General features: G+C 38.4%; 1 protein-coding gene across 1 annotated transcript in view; it reads right to left on the minus strand.

The window, feature by feature from the left end:
* Window positions 1–16,599, minus strand: part of LOC111720987 (vitellogenin-1-like) — a 90,368-nt gene that overhangs the window by 41,174 nt on the left and 32,595 nt on the right. Inside the window, exons 5-11 of the mRNA XM_031969301.1 lie at window positions 14,921–15,071; window positions 12,947–13,104; window positions 12,695–12,860; window positions 11,198–11,326; window positions 9,127–9,345; window positions 4,359–4,576; window positions 3,923–4,026 (exon numbers count right to left, since the gene is read on the minus strand). Of these exons, the coding sequence (XP_031825161.1) occupies window positions 3,923–4,026; window positions 4,359–4,576; window positions 9,127–9,345; window positions 11,198–11,326; window positions 12,695–12,860; window positions 12,947–13,104; window positions 14,921–15,071 (1,145 nt within the window). The remainder of the gene's footprint in view (window positions 1–3,922; window positions 4,027–4,358; window positions 4,577–9,126; window positions 9,346–11,197; window positions 11,327–12,694; window positions 12,861–12,946; window positions 13,105–14,920; window positions 15,072–16,599) is intronic.

The following is a 16,599-nucleotide window of genomic DNA, read 5'->3' on the forward strand; positions in this document are numbered from 1 at the left end:
AAATTGCCCTGCCAAGGGAAAGTCAGGAACTATATGAGCAAAACTACAAAACACTTTCCACACAAATAAAGTCAGATCTAACCAATTGGAAAAAATATTAAATGCTCTTGGATAGGGCAAGCAAATATAATAAAGATGACACTACCTAAACTAATCTATTTATTTAGTGCTATACCAATCAGACTCCCCCCCAAAAATTTTAATGACCTAGAAAAAATAACAACAAAGTTCACATGGAAAAACAAAAGGTCAAGAATTTCAAGGGAACTAATAAAAAAAAAATCAAATGAAGGTTGGTCTAGCTGTACCTGATCTAAAACTATATTATAAAGCAATAGTCACCAAAACCATTTGGTATTGGCTAAGAAATAGACTAGTTGATCAGTGGAATAGATTAGGTTCACAATTCAAAATAGTCAATAACTATAGCAATCTCATGTTTGACAAACCCAAACACCCCAGCTTTTGGGATAAGAAATCATTATTTGACAAAAATTACTGTGAAAATTGGAAATTAGTATGGCAGAAACTAGGCCTTGACCCATACTTAACACCATACACTAAGATAAGATCAAAATGGGTTCATGATCTAGCCATAAAGAATGAGATTATAAATAAATTATAAGAACATAGGATAGTTTACCTCTCAGACCTGTGGAGGAGGAAAGAATTTGTGACCAAAGAAGAACTAGAAATCATTTTTGATCACAAAATAGAAAATTTCGATTATATTAAGTTAAAAAGCTTTTGTACAAATAAAACTAATCCAGACAGGATTAGAAGGAAAGCAATAAACTGGGAAAACATTTTTACAGCTAAAGGTTCTGATAAAGGCCTCATTTCCAAAATACATAGAGAATTGACTCTAATTTATAAGAAATCAAGCCATTCTCCAATTGATAAATGGTCAAAGATAATTTTAGATGAAGAAATTGAAACTATTTCTAGTCATATGAAAATGTGATCTAAATCATTATTGATCAGAGAAATACAAATTAAGACAACTCTGAGATACTACTACACACCTGTCAGATTGGCTAAGATGACAGGAAAAAATGACGAATGTTGGAGGGGATGTGGGAAAACTGGAACACTGATGCATTGTTGGCGGAGCTGTGAATGAATCCAACCATTCTGGAGAACAATTTGGAACTATACTCAAAAAGTTATCAAACTGTTCATACCCTTTGATCCAACAATGTTACTACGGGGCTTATATCTCAAAGAGATATTAAAGAAGGGAAAGGGACCCACCCGTATGTACAAAAATGTTTGTGACAGTCCTTTTTGTAGTAGCTAGAAACTGGAAACTGATTGGATGCCCATCAATTGGAGATGGCTGAATAAATTGTGTTATATGAATGTTATGGAATATTATTGTTCTATAAGAAATGAGCAGCAGGATGAATGCAGAGAGGCTTGGAGAGACTTACATAAACTGATGTTAAGTGAATGAGCAGAACCAGGAGATCATTACACACTTCAACAACAAGACTATATGAGGATCAATTCTGATGGACATGGCCCTCTTCAACAATGAGAGGATCCAAATCAGTTCCAACTGATCTGTAATGAACAGAACCAGCTATATCCAAAGAAAGAACACTGGGAAATGAGTATGGACCACAACATAACATTTCCACTCTTTGTTATTGTTTGCTTGCATTTTTGTTTTTTCTTCTCAGGTTAATTTTACCTTCTTTCTAAATCTGATCTTTCTCATGCAACAAGATAACTGTATAAATATGTATACATGAATTGTATTTAACATATTTAACATGTTTGAGACTACTGCCATCTAGAGGAGGGGTTGGATGGAAGGAGGGCAAAAGTTGAAACAGAAGTTTTTGCAAGGGTCAGTGTTGAAAAATTACCCATGCATGTGTTTTATATATAAAAAGCTATATTAAAAAAAAAGATTCATAGCAGAGAGCCAGTTTGCTGGTTTGATGTTCTATAATTATACATTCATTCTGCAGCAATAGAATGTGGATAGAAGGTGGCATATGGGAAACTGCACTTCCCAGGATGAATGAATCCACATGAATGTTTCCCCCTAGAACCAATTCCATTGAGTGTCTGGAATGCTGTATGATTCCTCTCCATCCCTGTGGGGCAATGTTTACCTAAAGTTTAAGCAGCTAAAGAGAAGCATGGTTTTGGAAATGCTCATTGAAGTTCTCTAGAAATCCATTTTACAAATGAATTAGTAGAAGGAGTCACACAGAATTTTTTAGGTTAAGACAAGGGAACAGATTGACTAATTTTTTCCCACCCTTTTCCCTGCCATTTCTTCCTCCAGATTCTTCTATAGATGAGGAAACTACTGAAATAAACTTCAGTGATTTACCCGGGATCACTCAGCTAAGTAAGAGTTTGGAGCTGGATTTAAACTTGTGAAAAATGAATCTCTCCGATTCCAGACCCAACTCTATTCACTGTGGCGCCATCTAGTGCCTATGAAGTTAACATAACATGAGAGTACAAGCTTTGGGGCTCCTTAACACTGTTTTGTCCCCTTTTTTCCTTTATTTTTCCTCCCACCTTCATTCACTTCCACACTTGATGGTTTCCAGCTCTGTCAGCCTCTGCTCACTAGCAGAAATTTGTAAAAGCCATTTTCTCTTCCTTTAGAATGAAACACTCTAAAGTTTTCCTTCTGAGAACTGGTGCAGAATCCAATGCATTCTGGCAACAACCATTATGGGGGTAACATACAAGGAATTCTCTAATATTGAACGTAAATCCACCCACGAACAAATGCTTTTACATAGTACTTCAAGGTTAAAATATTACTATTTTTAATCTTTACAACAACCATGGGAGGTAGGCACTATTATTATTCCCATTTTAAAGGTGAGGAAACTGAGGCAGACAGGATTAAGTGACTTGCCCAGAGACACACAGTGTCTAAGGCAAGATTTGAATTGAGGTCTTCCTGATTCCAGACCAAGTGCTCTATCCATTATACTGTCTAGCTCAAAATTTCAGCTCAATTCCTTCTGTCACTCCAGTATCTTTGTCAAGAACACCCCAAATAGGGTCATGAAGAGTTGGGCAAGAACAACAGCAAAGGAACTAAGCTAAACTCTGAGCCTAATGAGACTAAAGTGGTAAAGGGGAGAGATGCCTTTCTCAAGAGTAAGAAGAAATGTTTATATGATTTTTCTTGCTTCAATATCTCTTTGTAAAAGTTAATCTAATGTTAAATAGTTAAATAGAACTGGGTGCTAGTCATTTGACTCCTAAGAATGGGTGACACATGGATGGAAGCTTGAGCTTGAGCCAATGGCAGGGAAGAAACACTCCCTGACCCCCTCAAGCTTACAGAGAACTCGGAGTGGGGTAGCCTGGGAGTGAAGTAATATGAAATTAATACGGCCCTGAAGGAATGGGGTCAGAACCACTGTGCAACACTTTTATACATACATGCTGTGTCCCCTCGTTAGAACAGAAACTCCCTGCATTCAGGGACTATTTCCCATTTGCCACCATAGCAATCCCCAGAGCCAGCACCAAATGGGCACAAAGTAGCCCCCCTTGATAAAGGCTCGCTCAGCAACCCGCCAAATTCTTATGGGCGAGGAAGGATTTCCAGTTGAGTGACTGCACCTAACAATGTTATTATCTTGACGCATTTTAAAACAAAAAGAGCGGCAAAACTAACAGTGGTGGTAACCCTCTACAAGTTACTTAATCACTTGTTAAACCACATTTCCTTTGGAACAACCCTTCAAGAGAAGGTACTAAGAGTTTGATCACATCAGAAGTTTTATGGAGAGCATCCCACAGAGGCGGCGAGAAATTTCTTCCCAAATGAGTCAAATGCAATTTTTAGTGCTTTCCCACTCAACATCCCCAACCCCCGGTCCCCACTTCCACCCCCAGGATAGTTTAATTGGGAGCACAGAGGGGCTCTCACCTGAGAAGCTGTCCCAGCAATAGCTTCTACTGAGTTTAACGTTAAAGTCAGTTTGGTAAGCTGTGGGTTTCAGCATTTTAAGAGCAAGTCTACAGGCCAAAGCCCTGAGGGGGAAAAAACAGGGAAAAATCAAAGATCTATGATTGCTCTTCCATAAAATCTTTTCTCCTTGAAAGATAATTTCACCACAAAGCTCTAGCTGTCTTCTCACTTTGCCTAGTGGAGCCCCCTCCTCTCAAAGACCTGTGCTTTGGGGCACCTTATCCTGCAGCCCTATTCAGCAATACTCTGTCACTAGAACATAATGTTCCTTGAGCAAAGGAACTGTCTCCATTTGCTTCCATTTGTATTCCCTGGACTTATCACACATAGAAAACCCTTAATAAATGTTTGTTGATTTGTAGACTCGATCAACCCATTCGAAGAAATCTCTTACAGTGACCGATGTTCTGGAGCTGAGCTTCTCCCCAAAGCCTTCATTTGGGAGTAAACAAAGCTGGCCACTTGCAAGCTGCGTTCCTTAAGCATGACGTTGGCCATGGTTGCCAAAACAGGGATCCCTGGGATTGTTTCAAATATCACCAGGGAAAGAACAATTTTAACTTGGGGAGGGACATTGGGTGTGAGGAAGGCATAAATGGCAATTTCTTGAACCTGTGAAAAGAGAAAAAATTTATAGAGCCTCTAAGTTTTTAATGTTTCTTTGCTACTCCATTTTTATGGATGGCCTTGCCCCTCTTCTGTGAGCTGGGCTTTTGTTAAAGGCGAAATAACCTTAGCATATGGTTACATCAGAATTGATGGCTCTTCATCTTTCCTGCTGTATGGAGTGGAGGAGAGATAAAGTGAAGAACTTCCAAGAATGTTGAAATTCCTCTTCTGTATTTCAGTTTCTCTAGGTCTCTGTGACCTGCATAAGTATGTTGAGTAGTAGCCAATCTGTACTTAGATTTTAGATATATGTATTTAACCTAAAATGATGACATTTGTTGCTGTTGAAGTTATCAATGTTTAGACAACTAGTTGCCTGATGTATGGTTCCTCCAGGAACCAGGAAATCTGCTGTTTGGGGCACAAATAACATCCAATTAAGGGGGGGGAGGTACCTATCTCTCAATGTTCCCCCAACCCATGATGTAATCCTTTGTAACTAAAACCTATAAAAACTATATATCTTCTCCTAGTTCTTTAGCCCTTCTACAGTGAGCTAGCTCTCTCTTTCCCTCCTCATGGTGGAATTGCTTATTCTCATGAGCATTAATTAAATAAACAAATTTTCTGCTTTTTACTTCCAGAGGTCTCTGAGTAGTCATTTTTGGATAAGATTTTCTGTCCCTCACACTGCTCACATGAAAACATTGCCATGGTTTTTTTCTCCAACAATGGTAGTAAAAGAAATAACTTGAGTGTCTTTAATAAATTGAGAATCTACATATTCAACATAATATAACATTCAACATATTCAACAAATATATATTATATTATATATGACAATCTAACAAATATATGTATGTATAATATATTTATGTTATATTTGTATATATAGTATATATATATAGTTGTTTTCAATGAGAATCAATGACATATATACAAATTATATATTTTTTTTCTAGATTTTTTTTTCAGAGAACCAATGATATCACAAGGTGATATTTTGACTTTCATGGGAATTGGATTTAAATGAAACAGGGCTACACAAATTATCATCAGCATCAGTGTTTCTTTTAGCTGCCTTCATGTCTGTTGGAACAAATTGTCCTTATTCACCCATCCCACCAGGCAAAGTCCATATGTTTGGGTAGACCCCTCACTAACTCACCCATGAATTTAAGACCTGTCAATTACTCTCATCCTGGTTTAGCCCATCTGCCAAGGTGGTTTTCTGGGATGTGGCTGCTGTGATGCTACAGCTTCTTGGAGATGCAGATGAAAATTGGGTCAGTGGTGGACACCAAAAAGTGGATGAGCTGACTTGAAAAGAGCTAGTTCTCCATGAATACCCCATACATCCCATCATATAGAATATGCTATATGTGTATACATGTATACATACATACATACATATGTGTGTACACACACGCACACATACATACACTGAGCCCCCTAGACTCTGGAGCAGTGGTTCTCAAAGTGTGGTGCAGTGAATCCTGGAGGGTCTCTGAAATCCTTTCAGAGGGTCTACAAATTCAAAATTAGTTTTTTTTCTATTTATGATAAATATCTATTATGTAACCCATATAAACAAAAACTCTTTGGACATATTCTCAATAATTGTTAATATCATAAAGATACTGAGAAAAAGAGTTTGAGAACCACTGCATATGGAGGAAACGATAAGGACTGGACCTGCTGTCTCACTCATAGAGAGAATTTCCCAGGTGGGGAAATTCCTTCTGCCAATAAAAGTAGTCACCTTCTCTTGCAGCCCTGCACAGTCTCAGCGATTTGCCTACAGCACAAAGAGTTTAAATGACTTACTTTGAGCCCAGGGTCATCCCTCCAAATAAACAAAGCTCTGGGGAAACTAAAATAATCTCAAGCAAAAACAAATTCACTGCTGGACATACAAAAAGAGATAGCTCCTGCCCTCGAGGAGTTTACCATCTAATGAGAAAGGCTAAATATAAATACAAGCAAACAAGCTATCTATAGGATAAATGTGAAATCATTAATAGAGGGAAGGCACTGGAATTAAGAGGAATTGGGGAAGGCTTCCTATACAATAAAAGATGGATACAGGGGATGAAGGGCTTTAAAAGTTTGTATTGATCTTAGAAGCAGGAGGGCTCTTGGCAAACTTTCCCATTTGACTGTGGAGAACTCCCAGGAAACTTGAACTTCAGTGACTGGGATGTTCCTCTCCTCCTAAGATTAATCAAAGGTGCATTTAAGCTTGAAATCATGAGAAAACGTAAGGTCCTGGCACAATTACTGGGGCATTGTGAACTTTACACAAAATTGAGTCTCTAGAAACTAACAGGTTTCAGAGAGCTAGATCATAAAAAACAGAAAGTGGGTCACAGAACAATGCCTTTCATAATAACATACAGTTTTTAAGCTATAGAAGCAACATGCTTTCTCTTAATAAACAGCTCTGTTGAATTATCAGCAGTCTCATCTCCTTATTTTCAACCGTCCATCTGTTGTGCTGGTCACAACATTTGACTAAAAATCACATTTCTAAGACAGAAACTGACATTGTGAAAGTTGACATTCATTTTTAACCATGCTTTGGTCAACTGACAGCAAGCCTATGTTTTGAAAAGAATATCTGTTATATAGAAAGCTGGGTTTCCATTTTTCTTATTTGGAGGTTGGTTTATTCCTATAAAATGTTTGTTCAAAATGTTCCAAATCGATGTTTCATGTTAGTGAGGGGAGTTTTCTACATAGAAACCCACTTGATAGGTGGCTATAGCCTATATCTGATTAGGCCTTTATTAGCTCTTGTATTCTTTGTGTACATAAATATCAGGTAGAGAAGTGGGGAGTAGAGATTCCCTTGGAACCAAGCTATACAAGATGAAAAAATGCCGGTCTCATGAATTAGAGCCATAAAGCAAATAGTCCACTGGAATTGTGATCTCATCAGGGCAGATGTTGTCTCCAGGTTTGCTGATCACAACCCACTCTTGCCCACCCAACTTTTCATGTCTCTTTGTCCATGTCCTCCCATAAGTCCTCTACAGGGACTCTAATCCAAAGCATTGAGGCTCTTCCTCACTTTATCTAGATGTTGGCAGGACACTAGTGAAACAAACTGGTTGTCTAACTCTTGTTTTCCCTATAAATGCAGCCCATTTCCTTTTTCCATTTTCTATTCCTCTAATAAATGAAGTAAGGCAGTAGAGTAGATAGAGCTGGCCTCTGTGCTGCAAAGCTTGAGGTTCAGCTCCCACCTTTGGCTCATTTAAATCCAATTCACACACACGTCAAGATATCACCCATGATGTCATGGGTCCTCTTCAAAAATGAAGTATGAACAATATCAGACAACAGCTGAATGAGCAATGGATTCCCTGAGGGAAATAGAAGTCACAGAAGCATTCGGCAAAACTAAAGCTGCCTGCGAGCCTTCCTAGAAGAATCTTTGGGTCCCCTTTTGCTTTCTGGCAGTTCCCACCGCCAGATCAGGGGTGCTAGAAGACAACTGATGCTTCCTGTGTCTTATGTTCAAGTGTTCATACGTTCAAGAAGTGTTCATACGTCAAGAAGCTCTCTCATGTGTCCCAGTTCCTCATGGGAGACCCAATGGTTCCAGAAGCAAATTCTATCCATTCAATTGCTCCATGAGAATAATCATATCACCACAACATAGGAAAGGGAAATATTCCTCTGTATTTTGAGAATGAGCAATCCACTACAGAGGGACATCTCATTGTCACATTATGCTGCCTTAAGAGAGAAATCATTTCCAGAAATACAGAGATAACATAGTTGTTGTCCTGCTCAGACTCCATGTGAAGAGGGTCCAGTTTGTCCTACATACACAATTGTCTTAATACTGATTTAATAGATTATCTGGTGGATCCTCAAAGAGCCTGCAAGGAAGGGGCTTCAATAGGATCACACCCATTTTACAGATGAAGAAATGAAGATAGCAAATGTAATGGCCAAGATGAGAACTCAGATTATCCATCTCCAGGTCCAGTACACTTTCACTACAAGATAAACAACACAGCAAAAGAAGAGTTTCCAGCTAATTATTAGGAACTGGTTGTATATAGCCTTGTGGACCCTCTTCTACCTTCCTCTCATTCACTAACAGATCTTAAAGCATTATGAATGCTCCTGTTATTGTGTGCAAGTGGTTCTCCTTTCCTAACAAAAACCATGAATGAGCTCATTTCTTATGATTTAAGACACTCAGACTGCTCAGCCACAAGTGAGAGAGAGATCTTGGCTGTGTAACTTTTTTCATCTATCTTTTTCCCATCCAAGTTCCCAGATCCCCTGAAATTTACTTCAGTCTTGCATGTCTGTGGGTCCCAGGTTAAAAGCCCTGCTCTATCCACTATACCAAGATGCCTCTTTCCTTGCATACAGTAGGCATGAAATAAATGTTTGTTAAATTGAATTGGTATCTCAGGTGATGAAAGATTGCATGTGTATACATATATTTCTAAAGATCGATACAAAGGAGAAACTGATATTCCTCATGGCATCTTACATGATCATTTTTAGAGACATTCCCCTTTGCTTACCTCTTTGGGGTTTCTCTTGCCTATGTTTCTCAGGGAGAGAGCTGCTGCAATCAGAATTTGGATAGGAAGATCAGAAGCACCAGATGAAAACCCAGGCAGGAATTTCTTGATCTGTTTTAGACTGGCTGGATGGCCTGCATTCCCTATGGATTTCAGGGCCAGAATGATTTCCTCTTCATCACCCTTGTATGCTGCCTCAGTTAACAAATCATGAAGGGGCTGGGGAAAGAGAATTAAAAGACCAGAAAGCTGAATAATGGTGCTGTAATCCTATCACTCCAAGAACGAGGTTCTAGATTGGTTAATATCTGCTCCATTTTTCAACTCGAAACCAGGAAGATGAATAGGATGACCAAAAAATAATGGTGGGTTCATTGCAAAGTAAATAATACAATGACAGTTGTAAAATAAAGAAATCTATAATTTCTTTACGGAATTTAAGTGCATGGTTAGAAATTTCTTTTTTGTAGTTGTTAATTTTTTTATTTGTATTTTCAATACCAAATTTCCTCTCTTCCACTACTCCTCCCTCACCCATTAAGAAGGCAAGAAATACATGCTCATTAGACATAAGAAAATTCTATCTTCTTCTGCCAAGGAACTAGAAACAGCTGGCAAGCCATAAAGGAGTAAGAAAAAAAGAAAACTATCTGGAAAATAACAGTTGTCTTCAATGGCTAAGTAGGAACTTGTGTGTCTATGTCAGTGATACAAAGAACATCACTTGTTCAGAATGGGGATGAAAGAGGACTATGAGGGGAGGGAAAGGCTGCTGTTGGGGGGTGAGGTAGAGTGCAATATGGTTAGAACAAGATAAGGGAAGATGAAGGGACAAGATAAGGGAGGGCAAGAGAAATGTCAACGAGGTTTAGCACAGCTAACCATTTGTTTGCTCTCTATTTTAGCTAACTTTTCTTGCTAACTAGTTTGAAGTGTCCTCTAAATTTCATACTCCAAAGCAAAGCCCCAGTTGCCACAACCCAGTTAGAATCTTACTTCATGGAAGTTGGGTGACCCAATGTATGGAGGGAGGCAATCAAAAAAGACCTGAGTTAAAATCCTGCCTGAGATCCATATTGAGTGACCCTGATCCCTTGATCCTTCTGAGACTTAATTTCCTCATCTCTAAAGTGGGGATAATTAACTATGTCATTCTGGACAAATCAGCCTCGACTGTCCTTAGTTTCTTTTTTTGTAAAATGAGGTTAGATTTTATGATGTCCAAGGTCTCTTTTCTTTCTCAATCTATGATCTTAAGACCTAACCTAATGTGACCAATTCATTCAAACAATTAACTAATTCAATGGTTAAATATCAGACCAGATTCTTGAATAGAATGCCAGGCTAAACAAAATGGCTCTCTAGTGACCTCATGAGTATATGCTATATTAAATAAGATCATAATTTCCAAGTGCTTAGCTACTGGCACATAGTAGGTGTTATATAAATGTTGGTGATCATCATCATCATTATTATTATTTAGGAGAATCCTTATAAACATCCCACAACATTCCATTGATAATATGGAAGAAATAACAAAATTTATTCTGACTTAATTGAGGTAGTTTTTATTTCTTATGTTGACAAGGGGAAGAGCTGGACTATCAAAATGCAACAAAGTCTAACACAAATGTTCTCCAGCCAAGCAGAATGTGTTAACCAATTTATTCTCTTTTCTCTGGGTTAAAAAAGATTTTTTTTAAAGGATAAACTGGAATTGGTACAGAGTTGAAAGAAAAATGGGGAGGGAAAAGGAAAATGGCCAGAAGAGGGAACACAAATTTAGGAGACTCATCTAGTTAGCAGGGTACAGAGATGAAATTGTGATGGGCCCTTTCCAGGAATAAATATTGTAAGTTAGGTAAATGCTTTGCATTATCCTATTTAGAGAGAGCAATCATTCCCATGAAGATGTATTTCCAAAGTTTCTTCCTAGTCTACCCAGAGGCCTTTGGGGAAAGGTAGGAACTGGATACCAAGGCACACACAAAAAAGACAAGTTTGGGGTTAGCTCCACAGCTGCATGTGGGGAGCTTAAATGAGACTTTTGAATAGAGTGCTAGACACTTACCTGGAGAGATGATTCTGAGCAGTTCATTGCTAAGTTAGCACAATGCCTATAAACCAAGGACCCATAAGCAAGAAACCCGGTGATGTGGAGAAGATACTGCGGGTTTGACCGGGTGTTTTCCAGGATCAACTAGAAAGAAAATATATCATTTCGGGCAGTGTTGATCCCAATGAAAGGAAACAAAAAACAATCCAACTGTGTGATTTGAATGGAAAAAAGGAGAAGTCTTATTGGTATAATGGAAATCTGATCTTAGGAAATCTAACTTCCTTCCAATCTTTTACTTTGGGATTTTGCATCACTGAATTCTATGTCGTTCTCAGCAGACTATTTCTTGTCAAGAAGTTTTTAAAACAGTTTGATTCTTCTGTATGTGTCATGGGCATTTCAAAATAGGATTGTGGCTTTTATTTCGTTTGGAAGACAGCTTTTCCTAATCTCATTTCCAGGAGATCTAATATTGAAAGTCAAATCCAAGTGGTAAGAAATTTTTCTCATAAGAGGATTGAATTGTAAATTCTTTAGAGGCAGAGACTATGTTTTATTTTTTTTTGGGGGGGGGGAGTATGGTTTGGAGAGAGAGTTGTATAGTTGTATTTTTTCCAGTAAGACTTAGCACAAAAAAAAAAATAAATAAATAAAATTTAAAAATAAATAAATAAAAAGACTTAGCACAGTGCCTGGCATATAGTAAGCTCTTAATGAATATTTATTTATTGACTATTCTATTTTATTCACTATTCTATCACTTTTCACTAAGTGTAAGAGGACAGAGTTCTGGAGTCAGGGAGGCCTGAGTTCAAATCAGACACTTATTAATTACATGACCTTGCACAAATCACTTAAACTACTTGCCTCAGTTTCCTCTTCTGTAAAATGAGATGGAGAAGGAAATTTCAAAGCACTCCAATATCTTTGCCAAGAAAACCCCAAATGGGGTTTCTTTCAGCAAGAGTCAAATTTAACAGCAACATTTCAATAAAATTATGCCTTCCCTTAACTGACTTAAAAGATAAAGATTTAACTTAATTTAAAAGGAGGTGTCAGGCCTGGTCTTAAAGACATCTAGAAGTATTATGAAAGTAACTAATGCAAAGGTGATCTTTATCAGGAGTAAGTGACTATACGAGGGGACATTTTGGTTTTTCTAATTTTTTTTCCAGAAATGGGGCTCAGATCAGCTTATTGAGTCTTAGAGAGAAGGGTAAGAAATTCAAGCACTTTGGGGTCTTATCTGAGAACAGGAGAAATTTTTGAGCTTTTCCCAAACATTTGGAATCTTTCTTTCTTTCTTTCTTTTTTTTGCAAGGCAATTGCAGTTATGTGACTTGCCCAGGGTCACACAGCTAGTAATATTAAGTGTCTGAAGCTAGATTTGAACTCAGGTTCTTCTGACTTTAAGGTTGGTGCTCTCTCCATTGCATCATCTAGCTGCCCCTGGAATCTTTCTAAAGGAAAGGGACATAGAAATGGGACAGAGGAAGATAAAAGCAATACCTTGGCTTCTTCCATAACTTCCTGGGTTGCAGTGCAGAAATGCAGACTCACAAGCACAGCCTGCAAAGTCTCCCAAAGACTGAGTTCCCGCTGTTCAAGTTTAAGCCTTAGAAACTTCACAGATTTTATATTGGCCACAGCAGGAATTACATCTAAAAATAATCTCCTAAAAGAGATCCAAAAGAAAATGTTCAAGTTCTCAATGAAAAATAGAACTTTCTAAAAAATGAAAGAAACTCCTAGTTTTGCTACCTGTGAATACTTTTTCCAGCACATTTCTTCCACACTGACTCCATGATGGTGACATCAGCCACTCGGAAGAGCTGGACTAGTTGAAGAAATTTTGAGGGCACTTCACCAGGACCCAATTTTTTCATGTGGCCCACCAAATTTTCCATTATGTCTACTATCTTCAAAACAAGGAGAACATTCACTGTGATGAGTCATTTCAACTTGATGCAATTAAACATTTACAATAAGCAATGGGTCATCAGTGATTAAGCACCTACTACACTGGGAATACAGAGAAAGGTAAGACTGTTTCTGTTCTCGAGTTGCATACAGATTCATAAGGGAGATAACCATGCAGACACCTCTATATGAACAAGATATGGAGAAAATAAATGAGACATAACTAAGAGAAGGAAAGCTGAATTGAAGAGGATGAGGAAAGGCTTTTAATAGAGAATAGAATTTTAGCTAGGACTTGAAAGAAGGAAGAGAATGAAGAGATGAGGAAAAAGGATTAGGCATGGAAGAAAGTCACTGAAAATGCACGAGTAGGGAGATGGAATGTCTTGGATGAGTAACTACAAGGAGGCTGGTGTCCCTGGATTACAGAATTGGGAATGGGGGAAGGGGATTTAGGGGTATGAAGGCTGGAAAGGTAGGGAAATTCCAGGCTGTAAAAGACTTTAAACACTACAGAAAATTCTCTATTTGATGCTGGAGATGACAGGAACATACTGGAATTTGTTGAATGAGGATGTGATATAGTCTGAACTGTGGGTCATTTAGGATGGACTGCAGTGCAGAGAGACTTGGAGCAGGGTGAGCTACCAGCAACTATTGCAATAGTCTGGGCATAGATGCCCACACGGGGCAGGGGGGAGGATGGGCATTGAATAGGGAAATCAGGGAACCTATGTGAGAAATATTACAAAAATAAACTTGACGGATCTTGGCAACAGATTGGGTATAAGGGATAGAAGGGATTGATGAATCAAAGAGTCTAGGTTATTGTTCTGGGTAACTGAGAGGATAGTGTTATCCATAGTGATACGGAAGTTAAGAGGGAAGAGTTTGAGGAGAAAAACAATTAATTCTGTTTTGGACATATTGAAGGAGAGGAAGAAAGGGGTAGGAAGAGAGAGGAGAGAATGTGTGTGTGAGTGTGTGTGTGTGTGTGTGTGTGAGAGAGAGAGAGAGAGAGAGAGAGAGAGAGAGAGACTTACTGTAGAGAGGAGAGCTATGGGATGATAGGTACTGTGTATAGATGGATCAAATGAGAGTTTTATGAGGAGAGGAGAGACAAGGGCATGTTTGTAAGGTAGCAGGGGAAACAGGGAGTGTATAGGGATGGTAGAAGAGATGAGATGGGATAGAATCATTTGGATACGTAGAAGGGTTTGCCTTGGCAAGGAGAAGAGTCCTCTTCTGTGAAAAAAAGTTTGATAAAGGAATGGAGGAAGATAATAAGCACAAACCATTTGGGTAATGTGAGCTGAGAAGAGAACATCTGTGAACCAAGCACTCAATTCAATGGGGAAATAGGAAAGAAGAAAGAAAGAAAGGAAGGGAGGAAGGGAGGAAGGGAGGAAGGGAGGAAGGGAGGAAGGGAGGAAGGGAGGAAGGAAGGAAGTGAAACAAGATTTGCACAGGCTCACATGGCTAGCACAAGATCAGATTTGAACTCACATCCTCAGGCCCAGCATTCTATCCACTGAACCATGTAGCTCCTTCCCTTTTCTATCTCTAAGATTTACATCAGTGAGCCCTGAGTTCAGAAGAACATCCAGAAAATTCTTATTCAGGGTCCCTCACTAAAAGTCAGTCCTTCTAAATTCTAATCTAAACTAACCCAATCCACTTCACTTCTAAACAAAGCAATGAACATCAATTAAATGTCTACTGTGTGTCCTAAGGCAATGGATCAGATAGTAAGGATAGAAAGACTGGAGGAACCAAGCCACATCCAGAGGACATTGGGCACAAGTTTTTCTTTACCTGTCTCTCTATATTGTGAATTTTGAAGAGGTGAACAGGCATTTGAATCAATTCACTGCCAAAACGGTAAAAGAGGTTACCCCGATTCTGAAATGTAATTACTTGGTTTTCTGAGGAAGCTTTCTGCACATTAATTAGTTCTAGCTTCTTCCTGTAAAGGGTTCCAATGAATAAGAATTTTAAAATTCACCAAGCAAAAAAAAAAGAAAGTTTCAGAATAGCTTGTCGGGAGAGGCAATGCGACAGAGAAGGAAAAGCATGTGGACTCGAATAAAAAGGCTGGTGTTTCCACAGAATTTATATGGGTTATAAGAAAATGTCATTGTTTGACTTTACTCTCAGCTTTGTGAAAACAGTGTCCTGATCTGTACATGTGAAGGAACACAGCTGTAGATGGAAATCAAACTCCATGGGTAAGAAATCCCATTATTGGGATTAGTGGCATCGTGGCTAGAGCTTTGATCTTGGAGTTCCAAAGATCTGAATTCAAATTTTTCCACAAATACTAGCTGTGTGCACTTCAGCAAGTTGCTTATTTACCCTTTCTCTGTCTTCCACATCTATCATATAGAGATAACAATAGCACCTTCCTCATGAAGTTGCTTTGAAGATCAAATAAAATCTCAACATGCTGTGTTTGTCATTTAATAGTTTTTCAATCATGTGCAATAATTTGTGACCTCCCTTTCCCAGTCTCAACAATATCAAATTGATTGATACTGATTGGAATAGAGTGGGGGTCCAAATGAATTATTTCTTTTGGAGTTTCCTTGGTAAAGATAATGGAGCTGTTTGTCATTTCCTTCTCCAGCTCATTTTTACAGATGAAGAAACTGAGGCAAACAGTATTAAGTGATTTGCTTAGTGTCACATAGGTAAGAAGTGTCTGAGACCAGATTTGAACTTGAGTTTTCTCATTTGAGACCCTGTATTCGAGCCACTAGGCCACCTAGCTACTTAACATGCTATTTAAGTGCTGGCTATTATTACTGTTGTTGTTGTTGTTATAATTTTCATTAAGTTAATTAAATTCAACAAGCATTTATTAAGTACCTACTATGTGCTTAGAACTTCCTGAGGTATTCAGCATAGGGATATGGATATGAATAAGGAAAGGAACAGGGTTAGGGACAGAGACTGGGCACTTAGTTGGCACAATGGCTGAATTCTGAGTCAAATCTGGCCTCAGTCTATCCCTGTATTTGAGCCACGTGTATATATGTCATTGAGAACTCACATTGTTTGCTGGATTCTTGGAGACTATAGTCTCATTCAGCCCTGGGACCAAACCATGGATCATTTGGTCCCAGTAAATCTCTCCCTTTCAAGTAAAATATTAAAAACTCTCTAATCTCTATCTTGCCTCAGTTTCTCCGGCATTACATGAATTGCCCTTGTTTCTTACTCTATCTTTTGAAGTGATGATCCTTCTGTCTTTGGATGTAGAAGAAGGTGCCTAGATTGAAACAAGACAATAAGCTCTGGCTCCTGCATTCACAGGGATATGTCTAGTGAAAAGTGAGACAGAAACACAGATAACACAGGATCACCTCCTACCTGGAGCCTTTACATATCCCACAAATGATACTTTTCTCTCATTTTGTTTTACATATATGCATCACTACATGTCATTGGTCCTCTTCCAAAATAAAGGACGAACAAAAACATGCATACTTTAC

This window comes from Sarcophilus harrisii, chromosome 4 (genome assembly GCF_902635505.1).
Source record: "Sarcophilus harrisii chromosome 4, mSarHar1.11, whole genome shotgun sequence".
Classification (NCBI taxonomy): domain Eukaryota; kingdom Metazoa; phylum Chordata; class Mammalia; order Dasyuromorphia; family Dasyuridae; genus Sarcophilus; species Sarcophilus harrisii.